This window comes from Artibeus jamaicensis, unplaced genomic scaffold (assembly GCF_021234435.1).
Source record: "Artibeus jamaicensis isolate MK-2021 breed Jamaican fruit bat unplaced genomic scaffold, CSHL_Jam_final contig_723, whole genome shotgun sequence".
NCBI lineage: Eukaryota > Metazoa > Chordata > Mammalia > Chiroptera > Phyllostomidae > Artibeus > Artibeus jamaicensis.
Window position 1 is genome coordinate 1,571,930 of NW_026521938.1, and position 27,882 is coordinate 1,599,811.

Sequence of the window (27,882 nt, forward strand, 5' to 3'; positions counted from 1 at the left end):
CTCTGATGGCTAGTGATGCTGAGTATCTTTTCATATGTCTCTGGGCCCTCTGTATGTCCTCCTTGGAGAAGTGTCTGTTCAAGTCTTTTGCCCATTTTTTCACTGTGTTGTCTTCCTGGAGTTCTTTATATATTTTGGAGATCAAACCCTTGTCTGAGGTATCATTGGCAAATATGTTTCCCCATATTGTTGGTTCTCTTTTCATTTTAATGCTGTTCTCTTTAGCCATGCAGAATGAAAGCTAAAGTTCTTAATCCCCAGGACCATTCATGCTGCTACAACACTTAAAATATCATTTATTTTAGAGAGAGAAAGAATCATCAACTTCTTATTCCACTTATTAATGCATTCATTGGTTGACTCTCCTATGTTCCCCTGGGGGGGGTGGTGGCTTACGGAAAAGGACACCTTAACCAAGGACAAAATAGGGCCAGGGCTGTTGCCTCAATTCATTTAATCCCCAAAATGTGCGACTGGGACCCTAACACCATGAACAGCAGAAGAAACTACATTACCCAGAGCGCAACGCGCCCAACGTAGGAGGGTTGGTCAGTGAAAGCCCCAAACCTGAATTGCCACGCTGAGCCTTGGGTTCCTGCGTGACACTCGTGTCCACCTCTTGGCGGTTATTTTGGCTTCTTGCCTGGGCTCACCGAGTGAGAGCCTTCAGAGTCCAGGTCCCTACGGAGGAGGCGCCAGGGGAATGGTCAGCCCAGTGCAGAGGTGCCTCTGAAGTTTGACCCGCTTCGAGCTGGATCGGGGCCTCAGAGCCTCCGTAGCATCCGCTCAGCCCACCAGTCCCCAAGGAGCTGAGGCGCCCTGCTGAGGTGAGTGCGCCCCCGGTCCCTTCCTCAGCCCATGGAGCCTTGCAGCCCAGTGGCCAGGTTCCAGTCACGTCCTGCAGCCCAGGCCCCAGGATCCAGGACCGTGAAGCTCTCGCGGGGTACGCGCACGGTGTGACTGGGTGGAGAGGGTGACGCACTGAGGGGCCACCAAGTCCCTGCGATGCTCACGGTCGGCTGAGCCGGGAGGATTCCGAAAATCCGTGCTCTCTTTTGTGTGTAAAGGCAACAGAGACACTGATGCGAAGTAGTGCGTGAGGAGTTTTACTTTCATTCTCCAGCAGCGGAGGCTGTGGACAGTTGTGAACAAAAGTGGGACCTTGACTGAGGTAGGGTTGTCACGATTTCCAAACACTGCTGAGACGAAGGAGAGACCAGAAGAGGTGATAGCCACTGGGGACAGGAAGATGAATCGTGTAAAAAGCGATGTAACTGGCAGTGTCTGATCGCAGGATGGAAGAAGCCCTGAGGTAGTACGGTCACCTCTAGGGCACCTGGCCCCAGGCCGAGTGAGAGAGCACTTAGAGGCCTGAGCCCGTGGGTCCTGGCAGTGGTGGCCAGGCTCTCAGCTGACCTTTCTGTTTCCACAGAGTCCTGCCACTGCAGAATCGCTTAGGGTCCTGGTTTGTGGAGCTTACGGCATGGCCTCCCACTCTCATGGTCTGTAAGACAGAGGTGACCTGGGACTGTGGTGCCACTTTTCTAGCTGTTAGGCCTGGGGACCTTGAACTGACACCAGGCCCAGGGTCCTTGGTTTAGGTTTAGATTTATATGAAGTGGTTCCTTTGTTTGGCAACCAGCGGAATGAGATGTGGGCAGTCCTCCCAGGGATAGATACCAGCATGCGCAAAGGCTTGGAGAAAGGATTAGCTGGTACAGAACCTGCAAGTATCCTTTCTTTCATATAAGCAATGGGACAGCATTCGGGTCTAAAGCCACTTTGTGACAAGTTGGCTTTCTATTTGGCAGGTGATGGGAGCAATGGGAGACGTGAAGCAGTGGAGGCAGGTGATCCAACCCAGGTCTCAGTGGGCTCACTGGTTGCAGCATAGACAACAGGGTGAATGTGAGGGAATTGGTAGGACCAGGCAGGAGGCTGCGTATATAATCTGAGTGAGTGTGAAGGACCAAGAAGCAGGCGGTGGAGGTAGGAGCATTTGGATTCTGGATGGGTGTTTTAGGTGTGGCAACGTGGATTTTCTTTCTTTTTTTAAAAAATTATTTGTTCATTTTAGAGATAGAGAAAGAGCAGTAGTGGACACAGACAGCATACAGGGAGACAGACATGATTTGTAATTCAACTTATTGATGTATTCAGTGTTTGATTATTTTTATTTTTTAAATATTTTATTTCTTTAGTTTTAGAGAGAGGGGAAAGGAGGGAGAAAGACAAGGAGAGAAACATCAATATGTGGTTGCCTCTTGTGTGCCCCCTACTGGGGACCTGGCCTGCAATCCAGGCATATGCCCTGACTGTGAATTGAACTGGCAACCCTTTGGTTCATAGGCCGGCACTCAATCCACTAAGCAACACCAGCCAGGGCCATTGTTGGATTCTTATATGTGCCCTGAAAAGAGATTGAAACCACAACCTTGGAATATTGGGAGGACAAACCAACCTACTGAGCAACCAGGCCAGGTTGCCACATGGATTTTCACATTGGGAGGGAGGGAGAGAGAGAGGTAGGTAAGTGTCAGGGATGATGACAAGTTGAGAAGCTTTGGTCCCACCATCAACTGAGAGGAAATCCATAGTAGTACGAGTAATTTTCACTAGGGACATCAGTTTTAAATTTGGCCTGTTAATGGTATGAGTTGTTTTGGAGAGCAGTTCATGGGCATCTGAAACTCCAAGGAATTCAGGATGGAGACTTCTCCAAAAAGTAGTGGAGAATGTATGGACCAGGGAGGAGCTGTAAGTCAGTGTGAAATGTGGAATCGTGGTCAGGATGATACTGGTAGTAATAGCCCAGTAAGAAGAGGGCGGGAGTGAGGACTGGGTTTCCTTTTGGGAACCCTGGTTGTGCAAAGTGGGTGTCACAACACAGCGTAGGGAGAGCAGTTGTCATGTAGGAGGTCAGGGAGAGAGTAGGCTGTGGCACATGGCCTAGGAATTTAAGGGATGCATGGATATGAAATGGATTGAAGGCCGAAGAGTAATTCACACAAAAGAGACTGGAGCTGGTGCATATTCACTAGTGAGCATGTGTACTGTGTAGCCGTCCCATTCAAAATCACTAAGCAAGTTAGAACAACAAATCTGCATCAAAATTTTGCATTAAGCTTGGACATTCTTCCATGGGAACTATTCAGATGACTCAGAAGGCCACAGCTGCGGGCAACTGATGAGTGATAGCTTTATCACAACAAGATTTTTTGTGAAATATCAGATCACCCAAGTGACTCAGCACCCCCTCTACAGACCAGATTTGGTGTCCTGCAACTTCTGGCCAGAAGTTTGTGTGATCCTTGGTGAGACCTGGGGTGTCCCAGTTAGGCTGACGGATTAGTGTAGGGGCATAAGTGGTCATCTGCGAGACTCACTGGGCATGGGGTGGAGGCTGGGCCTGGGAGGTAGACAGGGGAAGGCTGAGACTGGTAGAAAGACGTCAGGAGCAACACCAATGAGGGAGGGCTGTGCATATCTGAGATCTGATGTGCTTCTCAGTTGGTGAGGTTGAAGCAAGGAACAGCCAGGGAGGGACACTTTCCCAGCAGGACTCAAGGCAGCCCCCGTCAGTGGGGCCCATCAGAGTCCGCATAGTAGCTGAGACTGTTTGAATTTACCATGTATTCTCTGGGCCCCATATGCTGATTACTGAGTTGAGAGGTCAAGGTAATGACTGAGGTAAAGGGCAGGGGGAGGCTGGGGCTGTGGTGGTACAGGTGAGAGAGAGGTGTGGTAGGAAGACAGGCGCACTTGGAGGGGCAATGGTAACTTACGGCCCCAGTTCCCTGGCTTCGATCTAAGAGTAAGTTAAGGGTCAGCCCATGTCTGGCAGTGTCTGGAACAAACAATGTGGGGAACCTCATGAGTGCCTGAAAAAAGGGTGTGTGTGGTTCTACATGCTGGGCCCAGAGACTAGAATTCATTTGTCTGTCCACTTGCCTATCGTTGTTGAGGGCTGATGCAGTGATTAATGGGACCTCAATGAGAAAGCGGACGTCAGTGTTGCTGGGCTTGAAAACCTCCACTGGCATCGGGGACAGAGGGGGATAAGCAGGTGATAGATTATAGAGGTGGTGAAATTAGAATCCTAGGAAAGAAGCTGATCAGAGAACAGTCTGTGTCATGGTAAGACTGTGGTGCATTTCAAGTTGTCCCTCTGAGAAGGTAGCTGTGTGAGAGAGAGGTGATAAAAAAAATTATGTGCAGAGAGTAGGGTAAACTGAAGGACTCGGGCCCCTATGATGGGGCTCATAGGTTGAACGGGATGTGCCATGTTCTTCATGTCTTATAGGGACAATCTGGGAGACCACAGTGGTATTGTCAAATCATTCACACCATCTATGGCGGCCAACTTCTCTTCCTAACCTATGATTGTGACACCCACTGTACTGATAAGAGTCCGTGTAGCCTTTTTGCCAGGCTCAGAGCTCAGGTGTTGCTATCTGCCCATCTGCCTGCCGTTGTGGGAACTTACAGTATCAATGGGGACATAGGGAGAGAGTGACACCGATGGCACCAAGGCCCGGGATCTGCTCTGATGAGGGGACGTGAGTGAGCAGATAAATGTGGAGGGTGGAGGGTAGGACAAACTTAGAATCTTAGGAGAGAAGCTGGTCATGGCATGAACTGTCCCCATTCTGACAGGATATGAACTTTGCAGACGTGGCCATTGCCTTCTCCCAGGAGGAGTGGGGGCTCCTTGATGAGGCTCAGAGACTTCTGCACTTCGATGTGATGCTGGAAATCTTTGCCCTTGTAGCATCTGTGGGTAAGACCTTCACATTTCTCCTCATGTCCTGAGGTGATATCCTGCCTTTCCTATTTTCTCCAGAGGTAGTGCTGTCTTTCCTACAGCTAGACCATGGGCCCTGCTAATTTTCACCACTCTTGTCATCTGTGCTATTGCTGCCAGTACTGAGCTGTGTGGAATATCCTGAGTCATGAACTCCCCCAGCAGTTCTAACACGTGTGACATCAAGAAGTACAGGGAAGTGTCCATGAGTCAGGACTCTTGCTGACAGCTTAATGGATCCCACCTTGCTTGCCTTCTCCCTGGCAGGGTAACTATGTCCAGATCCATGACCTCCAGTTCTGTCCCCCTTTCTGTAGCTAACAGTTCATTGTGACTGCCCATGCCAAGTCATGGGCATTACTTACACGAGATGTGGGTTGTTCTCGTAAGATCCTCTTTAAGTCAGTCTTTCTAACGTTGTCTTCCCTAAGTAGTATTGTATGCTGAATTGCTCTGAGTTAGTGCTGGCTGGTCACCACTGTTGTCTTTCATTAAAACTGGGGTTGTTCACATTCTGACTACATTAGAGGGTAAAGAGAGAACCCTGGTTTTTTCACAGAGTGGGTGGACCTAGAAGAATGGTCTCCATGGAAACTAACAGGAGGCTCGGCCCTAGTTAGTGTCAGCTATGGAGAAGGCATGAGATAAGAGCTGTGTTCAGATCATACCAGGAACCTGTCTTGTGTCCAATAGTGTCTTGGTGCTAGTGCCACTGGCCACACCTTATTTTTTCTTTTCTTTCTCATCCATAATACTCTGCTGACATGTCATTTCATCTGTGACTTCCTAGCTCCTGGCTGTCTTCATGTCTGCGGCCTCAATGCATTACCTGTTTCTCTGCACAGCTCCCTCTACAGTATTCCCCAACATTGACCTGTGCATGCATTATGAGGTGTGCATACATCCTTATGTAGTCCTCAGACACCAGCCTCCTATTCATTTAATTTTCCTGGGGAACAAACATAACCAACCTCCTGAACAGCTTGCTCATGTCACCAGCAGACAAGCTCTCCTAAATGCCGTTAGCAGAAGATGAGTTGGAGATTCTGCTTCTTTTCCATGTAGTGCTTGCCATCTTTGTGCCTTCTTCTGGTGAGGTCTCCCCTATTTTGTGATCTTCGAGGTTCAGTACTGCACAGCAGCGCCTTAGTCAACCTGCCTCCAGGTCCCTTTCTTTCAGACAATCCTGTGGAACCAGTGTATTATGTCTGACATCGTTGTAATTGGACTTTTCCTCTCCTAACAATATTGATATCCATTTCCTCAGCATTTCTCTGCTTTCAGGTTGTTGGCATAAAAAGGAAGATGAGGAGGCCCCTTCTGAGCAGAGGGTATCTATAGAAGGAGAGTCACAGGTCGGGGCTTCTAAGACAGCTCCAGCAACCCTGAAGACCCATCCCTGTGAGCAGTGTGTCTCAGCCTTGAAAACTGTTTTGCACCTGACTGAGTTCCAAGCAGCGTACCTTGAGCAGAAAGCTTTCTTCAGTGACGCGTGTTTGAGAGGCTTCTGTTTCAGTGCAAACCATCACCAGCAACAGAAGTCTGCCAGTGGAGAGAATCTCTGGAAAGGAGGCATGGACAAGGCCTGGTTTGTGACCGGGTGCAGGTGCCACATATCAGAGACACCTCTCAGCAGTAGGGTGGTTGGGAAAGACTTCCTAGCCATTTCAGGCCTTCTTCAGCACCAGGCTACTCCTACCGGTGAGGAACCTCACAATGGCGGGCAAGCCTTTCTTGTTGGAAGACGTCATCACCAGTGGGGTGAATGTGAAAAAGCTGCCAGCCACAACCACAAACTTGTTCAACATCAGGGCGTCTGCTCTGGAGAATGGCTTTGTGAGAGAGCAACTGTGGGAAAAGCCTGTAGAAAGCTCTTTGATCTTATTCAGTATGGGAGAGCTCCCCCGGTAGAAAAGCCGTATGAGTGCAGCATTTGTGGGAAATGCTTTAACCGAAAATTTTTCCTCATTCGACATCAGAGTGTTCACACTGGAGAAAAGCCGTATGAGTGTAAAGAGTGTGGCAAGTCCTTCAGCCAAAGCTCTAATCTCATGCAACACCAGAGAGGTCACACTGGAGAAAAGCCAAATGAGTGCAGTGTGTGTGGGAAATGCTTTAGGTATAAATATATCCTCATTAATCATCAGAGAATTCATACTGGAGAAAAGCCATATGAATGTAGTAATTGTGGAAAGTCCTTCAGGCAAAACTCTGCCCTCATTGAACACCAGAGAATACACACTGGAGAAAAGCGATATGAGTGCAGTGTTTGTGCAAAATGGTTTTGCCGCAAATTTAACCTCATTCAACATCAGAGAATTCACACTGGAGAAAAGCCGTATGAGTGTAGAGATTGTGGGAAATCCTTCAGACAGAACTCTAAGCTCATTGACCACCAGAGAGTCCACACTGGAGAAAAGCCTTATGAGTGCAGCGTTTGTGGGAAATGTTTTGGCCGCAAATTTAACCTCATTAAACATCAGAGACTTCACAGTGTCAAAAAACCCATATGACTGTCATGATTATGGTAAATACTTCAGCTAAAAATTCATCATTCAGCACCAGAGGATTCACACTGGAGAAAAGCCTTGAGTACAGTGATTATGTGAAATGCTTTAGCTACAAATCTAACCTCATTAATTACCAGAGAATTCATACTGGAGAAAAGCCATATGACTGTTGTCACAGTGGGGGAAATCTTTTAGACAATGCTCCTGTGTTACTCATCACCATCAAGGTCATTCTGGGAAAAAGCTTTATGAGTGTAGCAAATGTGGAAAATCATTTAGCCATAAATCTCCTTGAACACCAGAGAGTTCACACTGGAGGAATGTATTAAATGTGCTGTGAATGTTTTTTTTTCCTCCATGTATCAACACAGGAGGAGGTATCTTCCTCTGAGATTCTTTTACCTGAATTTGAAGCCCTTTTAAGGGAACATACACTGTGCTAGATTCCTCATAAGTTTCAGGCATAAGCACAGCTTTAGGAAGCTGCATTCCACTTTCTAACCTGCTCAGGAGTATTGATGTCAGTTTTTGTGGCTGAAGCTGTTTCATTACTACCACCTGTTCCATCTGCCCACTGTGCATTAGTCACAAACATAGTGTGCTCAGGGAAGCTGATCTCTATTGTTTCTTTTTCTTGAAAAAATGATCAATTCTCTGAACTCTTAGCAGTATCCTCATTCCTTCTTTGATTGGGAAATGAACCTGAGTCTGTTTTGTCTCAGAAAACCCATCCTCAGCTAAGAAGCACTATCTGTTTCACCACATTGTTGTTCTCATATTACCCTGTGATAAATTTTTACAGATTCTCTTTCATCTACCTAGAAACTGCTTTCTGTACACTGCTCTGGTGTTTGATCTTATTCCAGTGGTCTCTTTGCTATTGTACCTTTAATTTTAGTGTATCTGTTTAGCGTGGGGGATGATTTGAAAGTAGAATTGTGATCTGTCAATACAGAGCCGAACATATTTTGTGGGGATTGCAAACTTGCTGTGCTTCAGAAGGGGCAGAATGATGGAAGAAAAGTGCTCTTTGTCTAATAGTGGTTTATTTTGTATCAGGATCCAAGGCCTTGAAAGCAATACTGCATGGCTTTTGGTCTGTATTTGCAGCCTCGTTCCATGATTATTGGGGAGGTCAAAGGTCACCCTGAAGAAGAGGCTTTTACTGTGCTTCTGTGAGCAATATAAATTTTATTCCCTTTTCTTTACTTTTATATTATGTAATTCCCAGCTATGTTGAGGGGATATCCTCTACAGGTTGTGCAAAGGACCCACATGCCATAATGTACAAAATTTTATAGGCGGGTGTCATTTATTGTTAAGACTCTGAGGATTATGTGGAGCCACAATTAGGACAGAAATAATGTATTAATAGTGAGTGGAAGAGACTGCAGTAAATTAGATGGAAGGTTCCTCTTCTGAACGTTCATCTACGAATGTTTCAGGAACTCTGGCTTGTGTGATCTGTGTGTACAGGCATTCTCACGTCCCCATGACTGTTTCCTGCACCTGAAGTCACTGGCAGAGAGAATCTGTGGATTCTTCTGGCCTCTCTGCCATGTTCACTTGTTACTCTACAGAAAAGAAAACGAAGCCAGAGAGAAGGATGATCTTGTAGTCAGTCCCAGGATGTGTCTATTAATAGTGACCCAGTCAACATTGCTATTGATTCAATGCCAACAATCTTCACTGTTTGCCCGTATTTGCTACTGCTAAGGCAAAGCTGCCTCTCTTAGGACATGAGGAGAGAGATGGTAAAACCCATATAGTGTTGCCAACCTAATTTTCTACAAAACATATATCTAGATCTTTATTAGGGACCACTTTTTAAAGCTTTATTCAGGTTTATTTATAATTGGCATACGACAAAGTGCACTTATCTGATGTGGACTGTTTGGTGAGCTCTGACGTATACATAAAACTAGGACACTGTCACGCTGAAATGAAACATTACTGTCACCCATATACAGGGTGGAGAAAATTTAGGTTTACAGTTGCTAGTTTGCAAAACACAAATTTTAGTCTTGTATTATCATTTATTAACTGTTGTAGTATTTTGCATAAAAACAACTGTGAACCTTTATTTGCCCCACCTTCTATTTACCTCCTGCTTTTTTTCTTAAGATTTTATTTATTTACTTTTAGAGAGAGGGGATGGGAGGGAGAGAGGGAGAGAAACATCAATGTGCAAGATCACATCTCAACTGGGGGACCTGGCCCACAACCCAGGCATGTGCCCTAACTGGGAATCAAACCAATTACCTTTCGGTTTACAGGCCGGCACTCAGTCCACTGAACCACACCAGCCACGGCTACCTCCTCCTTTTTTATAATCTTTTCTCTGCCTACCCCAACCCTCCAGGCAATCCTTGATTTATCTTTCTTTACCATAGATTAGTTCGTATTTTCTATAATTTAATAGACATTATAAAGTGTATACATGTTAAAAAATACTGGTTTCTTTCATGCTGGACAGTTATTTGGAAATTCGGCAGTAACACCTATGTGAATAGTTTATTCTTTCTATTGCTAAGTATTATTCTGTTGTATGGATAACCACTTTGTTTATCCATTCATCTGCCTATGGTTTGGATTATTTCCAGGTTTGGAATATTACAAATAAAGCTACTATAAATATTTGCATTGAGTTCTTTATATTGATATGTTTTATTTCTCAAACTGTTACAGTGTTGGAGAATGTTTCGCATTTCTAGAAATGCAGAAATATGATCCAAAATGATCATTCCCTTTGCTTTTCCACTTACCCACAGCGAATAAAAATTCAAGTTGTTCTGCAACCCTGCCAGCACTTGCTATGATTAGTCTTTGTCAATATTAGCTCTGTAAATCACTGTAGTGGTAGCTCACTTAGGTTTTAATTCCATTTTCATAAGAATTCATAATGATGACCATTTTTTCCTACATTCAGTTACCCTCTCTTTATTTCCTTTGGTAAAATCTTTTGTTTTTTTCTGAACAGTTTCCTTTGTTCAGAATCTTTTGCCTATTTTTTAATGAATTTATTATTTTAACCAATAAATAGTGCAGCAACAAAGACATATGTTAGAATTTTACTCATTCTTCAATGACCCAAGTGACTCTGACCCGAGTGACTTCTTTGCCATATGGAACAATTATATTTGAATACTAGATAGAGAATTTTTCCCTCAATTTTTTATGTACAATTTGAAGCCTACTATTACATATAGTGATAAATGTAATATGCATTGTTTAAGATACTCTCTACTGGTGGGTAAAACAGGGATAAATGGTAAGGGAAAAAGAAATACGTTCTTAAAAAAAAACCCATACCCCATATTCTCTACCAATTTCTTTAACTCTAAACATTCAATAATACATTAAGTCAAGAGTAGGTTTGTAATATTTATCCATTTCTCTGGTGTAAATACTCTCACTGTGATATATTTCTAACTGACAAATGATGTAACTGAACATGAAGTTGAGACAGGCCAGGAAGCCAGGACACAAGTGGAACAGGGAAAGGAACAGATAATTACATGGCCAAGAAAATTACATCCATCTAGTAAGTCACACAATCGTATCTTCTACAACCAAGGACACTTAAAAGTAAGTGGTTTACCAGAAAAAAGTAGTAAATAGTTGACAGTAGCACTCTTTTCCAACCACACCTAAGGACAGATTAAGTTAAGGAAATAAATCTCATTTTGGTACATCAGCATAAAGCTGATGAATGTTTTATTAAGGTCCTCCCCTAAAACTTCTCCCAAATGCCCAGCCATTAAAATCCTCAAAACGAAGGTCCCACTGTGCTCTGTGCTTTCCCAGAGAGCACCCATACCTTTTTATTACTCCTTCTTTCCCCCACAAAGGCATGCACCTTTTAAATTCTAAGGGTCCCCAAAAGACTTGCAACCCGACAGCAATGGACAGTGGCAGATTGTCCCAGACTGACCCCCCTGAATCTTTCCTCATGGCCCCATTTTCTTTGACTCTCCAGTAAGCTGGTATTAACCCCTCCTTGGCTCACTTATTTCCCCATGAGGTTTCTAGAGAGCCATGGTAGCCTCACCTAGTCTTTCTCCTATTGCTTTTTTTATCCTAGGCTTTTCCTTCTTTCACTGTCTTCAGCTTTAATAAACATACTCTCAAAATCACCTGTTGAAATCTTACCTGCACAAAGTCAAGAACCTATACACTACAGGCCGGCCCTAGGCAGACCTGCTTCAGTCCCAGTTTCTAGTGACACAGTTAGGCCAGGAAACATCACTGTGTAGACAGATCAATGTCTGATTTTGCTTACAAGAGTTGGATGAAAATGGGTTAGCCCACACTAACTTTGGTGTTGGCTCAAGTCACAAAATGTTCTTATTGAGGGAAGCTTCCTCACTCCTAAATGTTTCCCTTCTATGTTATCCAATTATCTTAGTCATGCCCTCTGGGTGTACTGGAATAGAGAATCAAATGGCACCCCAGGGGTCCTAGAAGATTTCAGCCACCAAAACTAAATGGAGGTAGCCATAAAGGCACATCCTCTGAAGATCTTATACTTGATTTGAAGTCCCACGGCAGCATACACATTCACAGAATAAAGAAATGGCAGCCAAAGTGCCAGCTGTACCTTCCCTGGCATGGTAGGCTGTTTAATGAATCCAGTTAGGCAGCCAAGAGCAATCAGGAAGGCATGTTCTTCTATCTAACCCAGTAACCCTTCTCCCTACACAGATTATCTCGATTATACCCACAGGGTTTTAATTTACAGAGGTGACTGCCTGATGACATGGAGAGTTTGATGTACCTGTAAGAAGATGCATTACAGTTCCCAAGAGCGGGAATATGCTGTGCCAACATGTGGCCATGTGACAAAACAATAGTGTTGCTTGGAAGGCGCAAAGGATTGGGGAGAACATGGGCACAGTCCTTTCTGTTATGGTGGCCAGTGACGCAGGTTGTGAAAGAATTCACGAAGCAAAGTAAATGCAGTGCAAAGTTTTATTTTTTTTTTTACTTTCCCAAGAGAGGGAAGGGGCTGGGTGCAGAGAAATGCACCAACCTTGGGTTTTTATTGTGGGATAAAGGGGAAGGGGAGCTGTAGCTGGGGAGTTGTGGCAATTAGTTGTAAATCAGGAGGTTTCAGGCTTCTTTGCAGCTTCAGTTTGTATTGCTGTTATCTTTGGGTTCAGCGTCCCGGTGCTCAAGTCAGGTAGGGCCTGTTTGTATTTAAAATACCTGGGCGGGAGATGCTTCTAATCTCTCCAGTCCTGAGAATAGAGGCTCACAGAAACAACAGTTAATTATGCCTGGCTGACTCAAAGGAAAGAGACATCTGGTAAAGGGCCTGAAAAAGGCTTTTTTGGCCTTTCACTTTCTTGTGGTTTCCTTAAGAAAGGTGAGTCAGCGTAGCATATGGGATTGTTGAGTTTGAAGTGTTTTGGCAGGCTTTGAGGCATAGATGTAGTCCTTACATTTTGGGGACCTCATCCCAAGATGATTTAGGGGACATACTGGCTTGTGTGAGAGTCAAATAAAGGAGGTAGACAGTGGTATGACTTTGAATTGGTTAGTTTGCATATGAAAGAAATTAAGGTGGTTGGGCCTGTCCTTTATTATCTTTTAGAATTAACTAGCCCTGGGAAGCGCAGTCTCTTCCAGGTCTGTGGGCCTCCAAATGTCAACATGTAAAATACATATAAGACATATGATTAACACACATAGAGACGTACTTCTCACACATGATAAATTCAGCCAATATTTCTATCCCTAAGCCCTGCAACTCTGTCTTGTACATCATGCAAGACTAACTCTGGCATCTCAGCCTCATTAACTAAAAGCTACCAATGACTCCACAGTCAGCTTAACACAGAGGCTGTTAGAGCCTTCTCCCTCTGCTTGAGCTAACATAATAAATCCAGACTCTTTGGTACCTCACAAAGTCAATGAATTTGATCCATTCATATATTTATTATATTTGATCTATTTGTATATTTTACCCCTATTGGTTAAATAGCCTTAGAATCCATACCCATAATTGCTCCCATCTTTTCTGATAATAAATACTGGGAAAATATCAATTTTTCTGATGTGCCCATTATTTTACTGGATCATGAAGAGAATTAGCACAAGTTATGGGTTGTGGTGAGCCTTCAGAAGAATTGCCATCTTTTTAAATAAAATGTCATTATTTATTTATTTTCAGAGAGAGTGGAAGGGAGGGAGAAGTGTGGAAAGAAACATTAATGTGGGAGAGAAACATCCATCGGTTGCCTCTCCTATCTACCCCGACCAAAGACTGAACCTACAACCTGGACATGTGTTCTGACTGGAAATCAAACTAGGAACTGAACCAGCAACCTTTCATTTTGCAGGAAAACGCCCAACAAAGTGAGCCACACTGATCAAGACGAATTGACTCTTTTTTTTACAAGCGGCTACCCCAGGTGATATTCAAAGGAAGGCTCATCTCTCCAGACACCTGGTAAGAGAGACTCATCACTTAAGAGTTTCAAATTATTTTCTTCTTCATTTAACTGTATGTCCCCATTCCAAGATTCTGAATTTCACTATTACGTATCAGTGCCCTAAGTGTTACATGAGAAATATTGTGGTACTGTATTTAGCTTTCATTGTAATCACAAAATACATGTTATGATTTTTTAACATTATGTACATTGTAGCTCCAGAAATCAGGGCTTCTTTTAGGGCTCTCGTGGAACTTTCTTGTGCTGATACTTGAATTTACCATTTTCTCTCTGTAAGCAATAACATGAAATCAAAAGTATTGTTTTTTAACCACAGTCTTTGTAGTCACTCTCACTGCCTTAATGATCATTGCTCACCTCCCTGGTCTCAAGATCTGTGATACTTGTCCCTTTCTCAAAGTCAGTCCCAAGTAACATTAATTATGATACCATTGTGTGCCATGAGTCAGTAGCATCCAATTTCTCATGGGTAGATGTTGAGCGTTTCATTCAAACCCAAGGGTATGGTCAAACCAATCTCCAAATTTCATCCTTGTGGGTTTATCTACTAGGAATATTGTCCACACCAATTTATTATAAAGTTGAATTAGAAGAAAGGAATTCCATAGCAATTTTTATACAAAAATTTTAATAAAAATGTTAACCAAAACAGTTAAGCATTGAGAAATTGCTAATTATTTGTAAAAACCCCTCTTAAAAACACTGAAATTACATATTTACACATATACATAACCTAAAATTATTAAAAATTGCCAACAGAATTGTAGAAAAAAGTTGTATCTGACTAAAAAATTTTATGTAAAAGAAATCACAGAAATCAGGAGACTTCCACCAAGATGGAGGCGTAGGTGGAAACACTTTGCCTCCTCGCACAACCAAATCTAAAAACAACAAAGTTTTGACAACAATAAACACAGCCAAGCCACAGAAAAATCGAACAATATGGAATACAACAACAACAAACTGCTCAGCTAAACCGGTGAGAGGGGCAGAGCCAGCAGCGGAGCAGGTCAGGCAAAAAAGACCCCCCCCACACCTGGGCGCACAGGCAGCCGAAGGTGCAGATCCCAGGTGTGGAGTAGTGACGGGCGGACCCAGGGAAGGCACGGGGCGGCTGGCTGACCACGGTCGCCCACTTGCGCGCAGAAAAACCAGTCCAGAGGCAGAGAGATGGGCATTGAGACAGACCGCGCAGGCCCCAGTGCAAGGAAGCAGGCTGACCATGGCCGCACATTTGCACGCAGATAAACAGGCCAGGGCGAGCAGTGAGGCAGACCTCGCGAGCGGAGAGGACTACCAGTGCTCCCTCTCTGACCCCGCCCCCACATACAGCGTCACAAACCAGTGGCCTGGGTGGCCCCACCCTGGTGAACACCTAAGGCACCTCTTCTCAAACAGGTAACAGGTGCAAACAGATCACAACATGGCTCAAGAACAACTCAGAGCCCCAGAGCCCATAAATCTAAGCGAACAAGAAATTGCCAACCTATCAGAGGCACAGTTCAAAACACTGGTGATCAGGATGCTCACAGACCTGATTGATTTTAGCCACAAATTAGAGGAACATGTAAAGGCTAAACTAATTGAAATGAAAGGAAATGCACAAGAAAGCAATAGTGATGGAAAGGAAACTGGAACTCAAATCAAGGGAGTGGACCAGAAAGAAGAGTAAAATGACCAAACAGAAAAGAATGAAGAAACAAGAATTCAAAAAAATGAGGAGAGGCTTAGGAACCTCCAGGACATCTTTAAACGCTCCAATATCTGAATTATAGGGGTACCAGAAGGGGAAGAGGAAAAGTCACGAGTGGAACACTTATTTGAACAAATAATGAAGGAGAACTTCCCCATTCTGGCAAAGGAAATAGACTTCCAGGAAATCCAGGAAGCCCAGAGAATCCCAGACAAGTTGGACCCAAGAAGGAACACACCAATGCAACTCATCATCACATTAGCCAAGATTAAAATGAAGGAGAGAATTCTAGAAGCAGCAAGAGATAAAGGGACAGTCACCTACAAAGTAGTTCCCATCAGACTGTCAGCTGATTTCTCAAAAGAGACCTTACAGGCAAGAAGGGGCTGGAAAGAGGTATTCCAAGTCATGAAAGGCAATGATCTACATCCAAGATTGATCTATCCAGCAAAGCTTTCATTTAGAATGAAAGGGCAGATAAAGTGCTTCTCAGATAAAGTCAAATTCAAGGAGTTCATCATCACCAAGCCCTTATTATATGAAATGTTAAAGGGACTTACCTAAGAGAAAAGAAGATAAAAAAGATGAACAGTGAAAGGACAGCAAACTCACACAGTTATTAAGAACCACACCTAAAACAAAAGCAAACTAAGAGGACAGCTAGATCAGGAGCAGAACCATAGAAATGAAGATCACATGGAGGGTTAGCAACAGGGGAGTGGGAGAAGGAGAAGGGGGGAGAAGGTACAGAAAATAAGTAGCATAGACTGTAGATAAAAAATAGGGGGAGGGTAAGAATAGTAGGGGAACTATAGAGTCTAAGGAACTTGAGACAGGTGGTTATGAACTAAAGGGGGGGGAATAGTGGGGGAGGAGGTGTGCAGGGTGGAGGGGAATGAAGGAGGGGGAATAGAACAAATGTAATGGCATAATCAATAAAATTAAAAAATATTTAAAAAATTAAAGTCATGTAAATAAATGCAGGAGAAAAAGATAAAGGGTTCATATATGAAACTGTTAACAACTGTAAAAAAAAAAAAAAGAAATCACAGAAATCAATAAGAAACAGACCAATCGGCAACGCATAAAATAGGCAACATATTTGGGCAGACTCTTTATTAAAGAACACAATAATTATTAGGCTAGAAGAGTTGTTTTATATTAGTCATAAAATTGTAGCTTAAAACTTCAATGAGAAAGCACTACAAATTTGCTAAAATGAAACAAATTAAAAAGAATCGCAATACCAAGATTGGGCTCAGCCTAAGTCAAACTTTAGTGTCTCTTGATAAATATTATCTGAGATCTTGACTCTTTCCCCCCTTCACTGATATTTTCCCAGATATATTTCTACCACTGTCTTTTCATTACAGAGTCATTATTAATATCTTTCTGTAAATTGCATTTCACAACTTTTTTTCTGATACATGAATTCCTCATGCACAGGATTCCCAGCAATCACCAGAGTAATGATCACTTCTAATCAAAACGAAATGAGATTTTGGTGTTCGGATTCCCCGAATCCGAGCACGTGTGCTCTGCTTGAGAGCGCCATAATTACTATCCCATAACCAAATAGAATTTGGTAAGTTGCTCTCCATTTTAGAAATATGTCAGATATTTACAGGAATTGAATATAACTCAGAATATTAAGTTGGAAATGCTTAATGGGTAATCAGTGTTGTTCTATAAAGTAAGGAAACCCACTTAGAAATGCAATATGGCTCCAGAAGCGAAGGCGTCTATATGATGCTGTACTCTGTGTTTTAACTTTCTGTAGCCTCAGGCTTAGCTGTCTACTCAGAAAACTGGAATGCCACCCAAAGATAAACATCAAACTTCTTTGAGGGAGGTTAATGAATGTACACAATGTGATAACTGCCTGGTATTATCTGTTAAGATAGGAATGCATTGTTCTTCCTGATTGTCTACAGGACTACCCATAATATGGTTTTACTGTTAACCCTTGTAGAAAGGAATCCTGTCCTGGGAGCAGTGTGCATTCTTTCCATTTGGCCACTACTGGGAGAAGCTGCATTGCCTGTGTATGTAAGTATCTCCTATTGAAGATCTTAAGAATTTGAATAAGGCTACGTTTAAGTTCTTCAGAATCAGAGCTTGACTTTAGACTTTTGGGGCTTTTCTCAAGAGACACCATCACTGAAGCCACAGGCAGGAGAGATGTTCTCTGTGGGAACCAGGGGCAAAGATAACTCCTTGTCCTCCTCCTTGAGGGCAACCTAAATCCTCCCTATCTTCCAAGTACTGACTCAGACTAAACATATAGAGAGTTACAAAATCTATTTATGATTCTGACTCCATGTATTTGAACTGGCAGAAAATGTTTACCACAGTCCAGCTAAGAGTGGATGCATTTTGTGTCTGAGTTAAAACACCTTTCCATTTAGATTTCTAGTATTAAGGAATGACTGGAATAATACTTTTTGCCTCAGGGAGCATTCTGAGTTGCACAGAGTCAGAAGGAATGTCTCCAAGCAAGTGATCAGTTGCGGACCACACTCCCCAGACACCTGGAACCGCCCCTGAAGGTGTCATTTCCCAACGCCACTAGCTGAGTCACAACCTCTTCATTCGCTGTTGTCAGTGTGTGGAACGCTAACATCCCCTGTGCTGCTGAGGAAACTACATTACCCAGAGGGCAATGCAAACAAGGACTGATTGTGGTCCCGAACTGACCGGGGAAGGGTATTCAGTGCGTGCGTGTCAGGTTAGGGCGGGATTTCCCTCGTCCGCTGGGTGGCGGTCATTTTGAGCTCTCCAGTCTGTACTTCAAGTCAGAAGCTCCGGAGCGTGAGGTGACGATCAAAAATGCGCTAGAGAAGTGGTTCCTGATGCTCAGAGGCGCGTCCGAAGCTTGAGGACCAGCAGCTGACCGAATCGGGGCCTCTGAGCCTCGCAGACTCAGCTCCAATCACAGTGGCCGCTGGCCAGTGGCCGCCCTGAGGCGCCCCGCTGAGGTGAGTGCGCGGCCCCGGGTCCTCTCCCCTCACCCGACTAGTGAGCGCCGCGGGCGGCTCGGGTGCGGGGCGCCAGTCCCCTCCTGCAGCCCAGGTCCTGGCATCTGGGACCGTGAGGCGCTCGTGTGTGACGAGGTATGACAGGGTGGGAGAGGGTGACGGGGCTGAGGGGCCGCCGTGTAACGACGCACAGGGGCGGCTGAACTGCGAGAATCGGGGACACCCGGGCGCTGTTTTGTGTCTAAAGGCGGCGGAGAAGCTGAGGCGAAATTGTACTTTTTTCCTCTGGACACCGGTGCGGTGGAGGGTTGTGAATAAAAGAGGGACCTTAGCTGAGATCGGGTTGTAACGTTTTCTAAACACTGCTGGGAGGAAGGAGAGACGAGAAGAGGTGACAGCAGTTGGAGAGAGGAAGGTGAACCCCGTAAAAGGTGATGTGACTGCACAAATGTCTGCACTGAGAACGGAGGCGCTGAGGTAGTGCAGTCAGCTCGAGGGCTCCTGGCCCCGGCCGGAGAGGGCGCTTAGCGGCCTGAGCCCGTGGGTCCTGGCGATGGTGGCCGGGCTCTCAGCAGACCTTTCTCTATCCACACATTCTGCCACTGCAGAGTCGCTTAGGGTCCTGGTTTGTGTTTCAGGGCCTGCCACTCTTACGGTCTTTGAGAGAGAGGTGTTCTGGGACTGGGGTGCCACTCTTCCAGCCCTTGGGCCTAGAGACCTTGAACTGACACCAAGGCTGGAGTTTTTAGTTCAGATCAAGATTTATATGAAGTGGTTCCTGTGTTTGGCCAACAAGTGAAGAGAGGTTTGGAAGGTCTTCCAGGCAAAGATAGGAGAATAGGCTAAGGCTTGCAGGAGAGGCTGAGCTGAATCAGGGAACTGTGCGGTTCCCTGATTTTTATAATACGGGACAGATGGGAAAGGAGTCAGGTGTAGAGCAGCTGTGTGTCAAGTTAGGTGTGTGTTTGTCTGGTCATGGGGGATACAGAATATTTTGAGAAGTGGAGGCAGATGATCTAACCCAGGTCTCATTAGAATACCTGTGGATGTGGAGGGTGAGGGGCATAACTAACTTGGAATCCTAGAACAGAAACTGATGATGGAATGAACTCTCCCCATTCTGACAGGATATGAACTTTGCAGACATGGCCATTGTCTTCTCCCAGGAGGAGTGGGGGCTCCTTGGTGAGGCTCAGAGACTGCTGTACTATGATGTGATGCTGGAAATCTTTGCCCTTGTAGCATCTGTGGGTAAGACTTTTGCATTTGCCTAGTGTCCTGAGGTGATATGCTACCTTCCCCATTTTCTTTAGAGGTAGCTTTGTCTTTTTCACAGCCAGACCATTTGCTATACTAATTTACACCATTTCTTGTCATCTGTGCTGTGGCTGCCAGTGGTGAGCTGTAGGGAGTGTACTGGGCCATGGACACCCCAAGCATCCCTGTTACTACCTGTTGTCTCAAAAAGTGCTGGAAATGTCTGTGAGTCAGAAATCTTGCAGAGAGCTTAACGGATCCCACCTCGTTAACATGCCTTCTCCTTTGCTTGGTTACTCTCCAGATCAATGGCCTCTAGCTCTTCCTCACTTCCTCTAGTTACCTGTTCATTGTGACTGCCTATGCCAGGTCATGGTCAATACATGAACTATGGGTGTTCTTGTAAGATCCTCCTCAATTGTTCTTTGTAATGTTGTCTTCCCTGAATACTATTGTATGAAAACTTGCTCTGGCCCAGTGCTGGCTGCTCACCACTGTGATCTTTCATTAAGGCTTGCATTGGATTATTCATATTCTGAGATTCTTTCATAATAGAAGGAGCAGGAAGAAAACCGGTAATTTTCACAGGGTAGACAGTGCAGGATGGTCTTAAATGAGGCCTGGTCCTGGTGAGTGACAGCTGGATGAGGGCATGAGATAAGGGCCGTATTCAGGTCATACCAGCAACCTCCCCTGTGTCCAGTATTGTTTTGGTTCAAGTGCCACTGGGCACAAATTATTTTACCTGTTATTTCCAGTACTTGACACTTTGTTGACTTTACATTTCCTGTGTGACTTTGTGGCTCCTGACTACCTTCACTTTCGTGCTGTGTGTCACCATTTTACTGCACTGCCTACTCTGCGGTATTCTCAAACATTGACCTGTGCGTGTCTTATGAGGTGCACATACATCCTTAAGTAGTCCTCAAATACCAGCTGCTCATTTATTGAATTTTACTGGAATAAAGATATAACCAACATTCTGCACAGCTTGCCCATGTCACCAGCACACAAGCCTTGCTGTACAGTGTTAGCAGAAGACTGGGTTGTGGGTTTGGTTTCTCTTCCATGTGGTGCATATAACCTGTCTTTTTTGCTGTTGTTTTGTGAGGTGTCCCCTAATTTGTGATTTTAGAGGCCCATTACTACACAATAGCCCCTTATTTAACCTGTCTCTATGTCTCTTATTTTCAGATAATCCCATGAAACCAATGTATTATGTCTGACACTCTTTTGAAATGGGCCTTACCCCTTCTACCAAAGTCAGTATCCATTTCCTCAGTATTTCTCCACTTTCAGGTTGTTGGCATAAGATGGAAGATGAAGAGGCCCTTGCTGAGCAGATTGTATCTATAGAAGGAGAATCACAGGTAAGGGTTTCTACAACAACTCCAGCAATGCAGAAGACCCATCCCTGTGAGCAGTGTGTCTCAGCCTTGAAAACTATTTTGCACCTGACTGAGTTCCAAGCGGCGTACCTTGAGCAGAAAGCATTCTTCAGTGACGTGTGTGTGAGAGGCTTCTGTTTCAGTGCAAACTTTCACCAGCAACCAAGGCCTGCGAGGGGAGAAAATCCCTGGAAAAAAGATATGGACAGGGCCTGGTTTGTGACTAGGTGCAGGTGCTATGTATCAAGGGCACTTTTCACTGGTAGAGAGGTTGAGAAGGACTTCCCAGCCATCTTAGGCCTTCTCCAACACCAGGCCACTCGCAACAGTGAAGAGCCACGCAGTTGTGGTGAGAGTTGGCAGGCCTTTCATGGTGGAAAAGGTCATCACCGGTGGGGCGAACGTGAAGTAGTTACCAGCGACAACCACAGTGTCGTTCATTGTCATGGTATCTGCTCAGGAGAGTGGCTTTATGAGTGTAGCAAATGTGGGAAAGCCTTTAGACAAATCTTTCACCTCATTCGACATAGGAGAGTTCACATGGGAGAAAAGCGGTATGAGTGCACTATTTGTGGGAAGTGCTTTAACCGCAAATTTTCCTTTATTCAACATCAAAGTGTTCACACAGGAGAAAAACCATATGAGTGCAGTGTTTGTGGTAAATGCTTCAGCTGCAAATATATCCTTATTCAACATCAGAGACTTCACACTGGAGAAAAGCCTTATGAATGCAGTGTTTGTGGAAAATGCTTTAGCTACAAATTTAATCTCAGTAAACACCAGAAAATTCATGTCGGTAAAAAGCCCCATCAGTGCAGTGATTGTGGAAAGTCCTTCGGTGAAAGCTCTGCTCTCATTCAACACAAAAGGGTTCACACTGGAGAAAAGCCATATGAGTGTAGTTACTGTGGGAAGCCCTTCAGACAAACCTCCAGTCTCATTCAACACTATAGAATTCACACAGGAGAAAAGCAGTATGAGTGCAGTGTTTGTGGGAAATGCTTTCACCGCAAATTTAACCTAATTCGACATCAAAGAATTCACACTGGAGAAAAGCCATATGAGTGTAGAGATTGTGGGAAGTTCTTCAGCCGAAGCTGTAAGCTCATTGAACATCAGAGAAGCCATACTGGTGAAAAGCTGAATGAGTGCAGTGTTTGTGGGAAATACATTCGCCACAAATTTAACCTCATTCAACATCAGAGAATTCACACTGGTGAAAAGCCATATGAGTGCAGTGATTGTGGGAAGTCTTTCAACCAAAGTTCTGCCCTCATTCAACATCAGAGAGTTCACACTGGAGAAAAGCCTTATGAGTGTAGCAATTGTGGGAAATGCTTTAACTACAAATACATACTCATTCAACACCAGAAAATTCACAGTGGAGAAAAGCCATATGAGTGCAGTGATTGTGGAAAATGCTTTAGCTACAAATACATACTCATTCAACACCAGAGAATTCACACTGGAGAAAAGCCATATGAGTGTAGTGATTGTGGAAAGTTCTTCCGCCATAGCTCTGGCCTCATTCAACACCAGAGAGTTCATACTGGAGAAAAGCCATATGAGTGTAGTGATTGTGGGAAATGGTTTAGCTACAAATATGTACTCAATAACCACCAGAGAATTCACACTGGAGAAAAGCCGTATGAGTGTATTGATTGTGGAAAGTCCTTCAGCCAAAGCTCTGCCCTTATTCAACACCACAGAGTTCATACTGGAAAAAAGCCTTATGAGTGTAGTGAATGTGGGAAATCCTTTAGACGACGCAGCCAACTTGTTCAGCACTGTCGAGTTCATTCTGGAGAAAAGCCTTATGAGTGTGAGGAATGCGGGAAATACTTTAGCTATACATCTAACCTCATTCAACACCAGAAAGTTCACAGTGGAGAAAGACCTTATGAGTGTAGTGAATGTGGGAAGTCTTTTGGCCACAAATCTCACCTTCTTCGGCACCAGAGAGTTCACACTGGAGAAAAGCCCTATCAGTGTAGTGATTGTGGGAAGTCTTTCAGCACAAGCTCTTCCCTCATTCAACACCAGAAAATTCACTCTGGAGAAAAGCGGTATGAATGTAGTGATTGTGGGAAGGCTTTTAGCCAGAGCTTTAAACTCATTGAACACCTCAGGTGTCACACTGGTGAAAGGCCTTACAAATGTAGTGAATGTGGGAAGTCCTTTAGACAACGCTCTAGCCTTTTCCGACACCGCAGAATTCACACTGGAAAAAAACCTTATTAGTGAAGCAAATATGAGAAAACCTTTGGACAAAATTGTAACCTCATTTGACATTAAGAAAGATCATACCAGAGAAATGCCTTATGACTATAATGACTGGCAAGTCCTTTTGACATCCCCCGAAGTTGTCCACATCATCAAGTTCATTCTGCAGAAAATCTTTATGAATGTGACATATGAGGGACATCTTTTAGCATTCCTCTAGCCTCATGGATCACTACAAAGTTCACCCTGGAGAAAAGCTGTATGAGTGTAATGAATGTTGAAATCCTTCAGCCAAACCTCTATCCTTATTGAACACCAGAGAGTTCACACTGGTCTAAGGTCTTACAAATGTAGTATATGAAGGAAGTCCTTTAGAAATAGCTGTAGCCTTTTTGACACCACACGCTGTAGACTGGAGAAAAGCTTATGAGTGCAGCAAATATTTTTAAAAAGCACCCTGACTGGTGTGACTCAGTGGTTGTGTGTTGTACCATAAGCCAAAAGGTTGCTGGGTCAGTTCCCAGTCAGGGCACATGCTTGGATGGATTGTAGCCCAGGTCCCTAGTTGGGAGCATGTGAGAGGCAACTGATTGATGTTTCTCTTCCTTTCTCTCTCCCTCCTCTTCCCTTCTCTCTAACAAATAATTAAATAATTACTTGTTATTTAACAAGTCATTAATAAAATATTTAAAATATTTTAATATTTTAAAAAATGTCCAATACACCTTAAACAAGTTTTTAACCTGATTTTACATAGGAAAGCTCACACCTGAGGAATGCCTTATGAGGGTAGTGACTGTGATAAGTGCAGTGCGGAAAACTCTAGCCTCGCTGATCACTGGAGAGTTCACACTGGAGAAAAGCTGTGTGAATGCAGTCTTTGTGAAAAGTGCTGTAGTCACAAATCTACCCTGATGCAACACCAGAGAATTCATACTGACAAAAGAAATGTGCACTGAATGTGCAAAATCCTATAGACAACACTGCACCTTATTCAACACTGTCAAGTTCACTCTCAAATCTCACCTCTTTATACATACACTGGGGAGCTTACAATGAAGAAAAGCCTTAAATATGCTTGGAATGTTTTATTTCCTCACTCTTTATAACAGCACTGGAAGAGACTCTTTGTAACCATTTACCTAAATTTAAATTTCTTTTAGTGGAATGTACACTGTGTTAGATTTCTCATCATTTCTAGGAAGAAGTGAGGCTTTAAGAAGTTGTACTTTCTAACCTGAACTGTGTTATCACCAGATTGATGTCAGTGCCAGTTTTTCTGAGTAAAGCCATTTTATTTTTAAACCTGGTTCACCTGCAAAGTGTGTGTCAGTCACAACTGCAACGTACTCAGGGAAACTGACCCCAGTGTTCTCATTTGCTCAAGGGAATTATGAATACTCCAAGCTCCTGGCATGATCCTCATTCCTTTCTGTCTGACCAGGGACTGCAACTGACCCATATGGTTCAGCAGACCCATCCTCAGCTAAGAAGGACTTTTTCTCTCAAGGACATTGTTATCGTTATGCTGGGCTGAATAGTTCTAAGTTCTCATTCACCAACCTGTAACTTTGTAAACTGCTTGCTGTTCACTGCTTTTGATGATTTCTTTTTTTGTGAAGGTCCTTTCGCTTTTGTACCTTTAATGTTGGTGGTTGTATTAAGTGGGTGGGATGACTGGAAAGGAGAATTGTGATCTGTCAGCACGTAGAAGTGAATAAATATTGTGGAGATCCAAGACTTCTGTGCTTTGGAAGGTAAGGTATGATGGCAAAAATCACTCTGTTCAATATAAGTTTTGTAATTATACCCAAGGCCTTGAAAGAAAGAATGCATGACTTTGTGGTCCTCATTTGTAGCCTGGTACCATCATTATTGGGGAGGTCAAAGGTCACCCTAAGGAGGAGGCTTTTGTTGTGCTTCTGTGAACAAAATGGATTCTTTTGCTTTGTTTACATTTATATTACATAATTCCCAGCAATGTTGAAGGGACGTACTCCATGGGTTGTGCAAGGAGCCATGTGCCATGACGTGCAAAATTTCATGGATTGGTGTCATTTGTTATAAAACTGGGTTACGTGGAACCACAATTGAGACAGAAACACTGTATTAATAGGGAATGGAAGAGACTGCAGTAAATTAGATGGAAGGTACCTCTTCTGAATGTTCATCCACAAATGTTTCAGGAACTATGGCTCATGTGACCTGTGTGCACAGTATTCTGAGGCCCTCCATAACTATTTCCTCTAGCTAAGGTCATCGGCAGAGAAAGTAATCTAATGGTTTGTGGTCTTCCCCTAGCCTCTCTGGGGTGTTCATCTCAGGGTCATTGCTCTACAGGCAAGAGAACGACACTAGAGAGAAGGGTGATCTTAAAGTCAGTCCTAGGATGTGCCCTTTGTGATCCAGCCAGCATGGCTGTTGATTCAGAATGCAATAGTCTTCACTACTTGCCAGTATTTTTTAAAAAGACTGTATGTTTATTTTTTGAGAAAGGAGAATGGAGAGAGAAAGAGAGGTTGAGAAATATCAATGCGAGAAACATCAATTGGTTGTCTTCCCTATGCTCCTCCAAGAGGGGACCATGCCAGCATCACAGGTGTGTTTCCTGACCAGGAATCACTCTGGTGACCTTTCACTTAGTAGAATGATGCCCGAGCGACTGAGCGCCTTAGAGCTGCTTGCCAGTATTTAGTGCCACTGAGGCAAGGCTGCCTCTCACGGTATATGAAAAGAAAGGAGGTAGAGTTTCTGTACCATTGAAAACCTGATTTTTTTACAACCTAATTTTCTTTTTTTTTTTTAATTTTTTATTGATTATGCCATTACATTTGCTCTATTCCCCCCTCCCCTCCCCTCCACCCTGCATACCCCTCCCCCACCATTTCCCCCTTTAGTTCATGAACATGTGTCTCAAATTCTTTAGATTCTGTATTTCCCCTACTATTCTTACCCTCCCCCTATCTATTTTCTATCTACTGTCTGTACTACTTATTTTCTGTACCTTCTCCCCCCTTCCCCCTCCTCCCACTCCCCTGTTGCTAACCCTCCATGTGGTCTTCATTTCTATGGTTCTGCTCCTGATCTAGCTATCCTCTTAGTTTGCTTTTGTTTTAGGTGTGGTTCTTAATAACTGTGAGTTTGCTGTCCTTTTCACTGTTCATCTTTTTATCTTCTTTTTCTTAGGTAAGTCCCTTTAACATTTCATATAGTAAGGGCTTGGTGATGATGAACTCCTTGAATTTGGTCTTATCTGAGAAGCACTTTATCTGTCCTTCCATTCTAAATGAAAGTTTTGCTGGATAGAGCAATCTTGGATGTAGGTCTTTGGATTTCATGATTTGGAATACCTCTGTCCAGCCCCTTCTTGCCTGTAAGGTCTCTTTTGAGAAATCAGCTGACAGTCTGATGGGAACTCCTTTGTAGGTGACTGTCCCCTTAGCTCTTGCTGCTTCTAGGATTCTCTCCTTCATTTTAATCTTGGCTAATGTAATTATGATGTGCCTTGGTGTGTTCCTTCTTGGGTCCAACTTCTTTGGGACTCTCTGAGCTTCCTGGATTTCTCGGAAGTCTATTTCCTTTGCCATCTTGGGGAAATTCTCCTTTATTATTTGTTCAAATAATTTTTCAACTGGTGGTTGTGCCTTTCCCCCTTCTGGTACCCCTATAATTCGGATGTTGGAACGTTTAAAGATGTCCTGGAGGTTCCTAATCTTCTCCTCATTTTTCTGAATTCTTATTTCTTCATTCCTTTCTGTTTTATCATTTTTTTCTTCTGTCTGGTCCTCTCCCTTGATGTGAGTCCCAATTTTCTTTCCAATACTATTGATATCTTTTGTATCAGCATTCATTTCAATTAATTTAGCTTCCATATGTTTCTCTAATTTGTGACTAAAATCCACCAGCTCTGTAAGGATCTTTATAACCAGTGTTTTGAACTGCGCATCTGAAAGACTGGCTATTTCTTCATCACTTAGATCTATCGGTTCTGGGGCTCTGAGTTGTTCTAGAGCCATTTTTTGGTTTATTCGTGCTGTTAAGTGAGCGGAGCGAAGCCTTAGTTGTTTACCAGGACGGGGCGACCCAGGTCGCTGGTTTGTGACGCTGTGTGTGGGGGGCGGGGTCAGAGTGAGCGATGGCGTTCCTCTCCGCTAGCCCAGAGCATCCAGTCACTCACACAAACGCCTCGGGCTTGCTTATCCGATCCTAATTTTGCGAGCCTGCTGCACCGCGCGCGGGTTTCCCTTCTCACTGGTTTCTCCGCACGTAAATGCGCGCGACCGACTGACCCACCGCGCCTCTTCCCTGTGCGCTCCGCAGCCAGCTCGCTGGCGATCAGCCCTCGGTTGCCTGCGCGCACCGCGCACCGCCCCGGGAATTTTTTCTTGCTAACCTGCTCCGCTTCTGGTCTCGCTCCTTGTACCGTTCCAGCCAAGTATCTAGTTGTTCTTTGGACTCCGTATTGTTGATTTTCCGTGTGGCTTGGTTGTGACTGCTGTTAAAAATAGTTGTTCTTAGATTTGGTTGTGCACAGAGGCAAGGTGGACCCTCCACCTACTTCTCCATCTTGG

The 27,882-nt window shown here is 44.0% G+C and overlaps 2 protein-coding genes across 2 annotated transcripts; both read left to right on the forward strand.

Annotated features, from left to right (window-relative positions):
- Nucleotides 1-566: 566 nt before the first annotated feature.
- On the forward strand, nucleotides 567-26,098 carry LOC119053173 (zinc finger protein 551-like). Its single transcript, XM_053672053.1, is given in 8 exon segments — nucleotides 567-827; nucleotides 4,673-4,780; nucleotides 13,659-13,768; nucleotides 17,438-17,514; nucleotides 17,919-18,443; nucleotides 19,571-19,694; nucleotides 21,000-22,972; nucleotides 22,974-26,098. Coding segments are annotated over 3 exon segments (2,652 nt in total). The 5' UTR covers nucleotides 567-827; nucleotides 4,673-4,780; nucleotides 13,659-13,768; nucleotides 17,438-17,514; nucleotides 17,919-18,443; nucleotides 19,571-19,573; the 3' UTR covers nucleotides 23,532-26,098.
- LOC128628401 (zinc finger protein 551-like) lies at nucleotides 4,660-7,317 on the forward strand. The gene is made up of 2 exons (XM_053672066.1): nucleotides 4,660-4,780; nucleotides 6,089-7,317. Exons 1-2 carry the CDS (start codon nucleotides 4,660-4,662, stop codon nucleotides 7,315-7,317), a joined length of 1,350 nt encoding a protein of 449 aa, XP_053528041.1.
- Nucleotides 26,099-27,882: the final 1,784 nt, after the last annotated feature.

What these genes read in the sequence shown, in the direction of transcription:
- LOC128628401 (XM_053672066.1), top strand. Translation starts at nt 4,660, where the DNA reads ATGAACTTTGCAGACGTGGCCATTGCCTTCTCCCAGGAGGAGTGGGGG. An exon ending in TGCCCTTGTAGCATCTGTGG is followed by an intron (nt 4,781 to 6,088) that starts GTAAGACCTTCA and finishes CTCTGCTTTCAG; the next exon opens with GTTGTTGGCATAAAAAGGAA.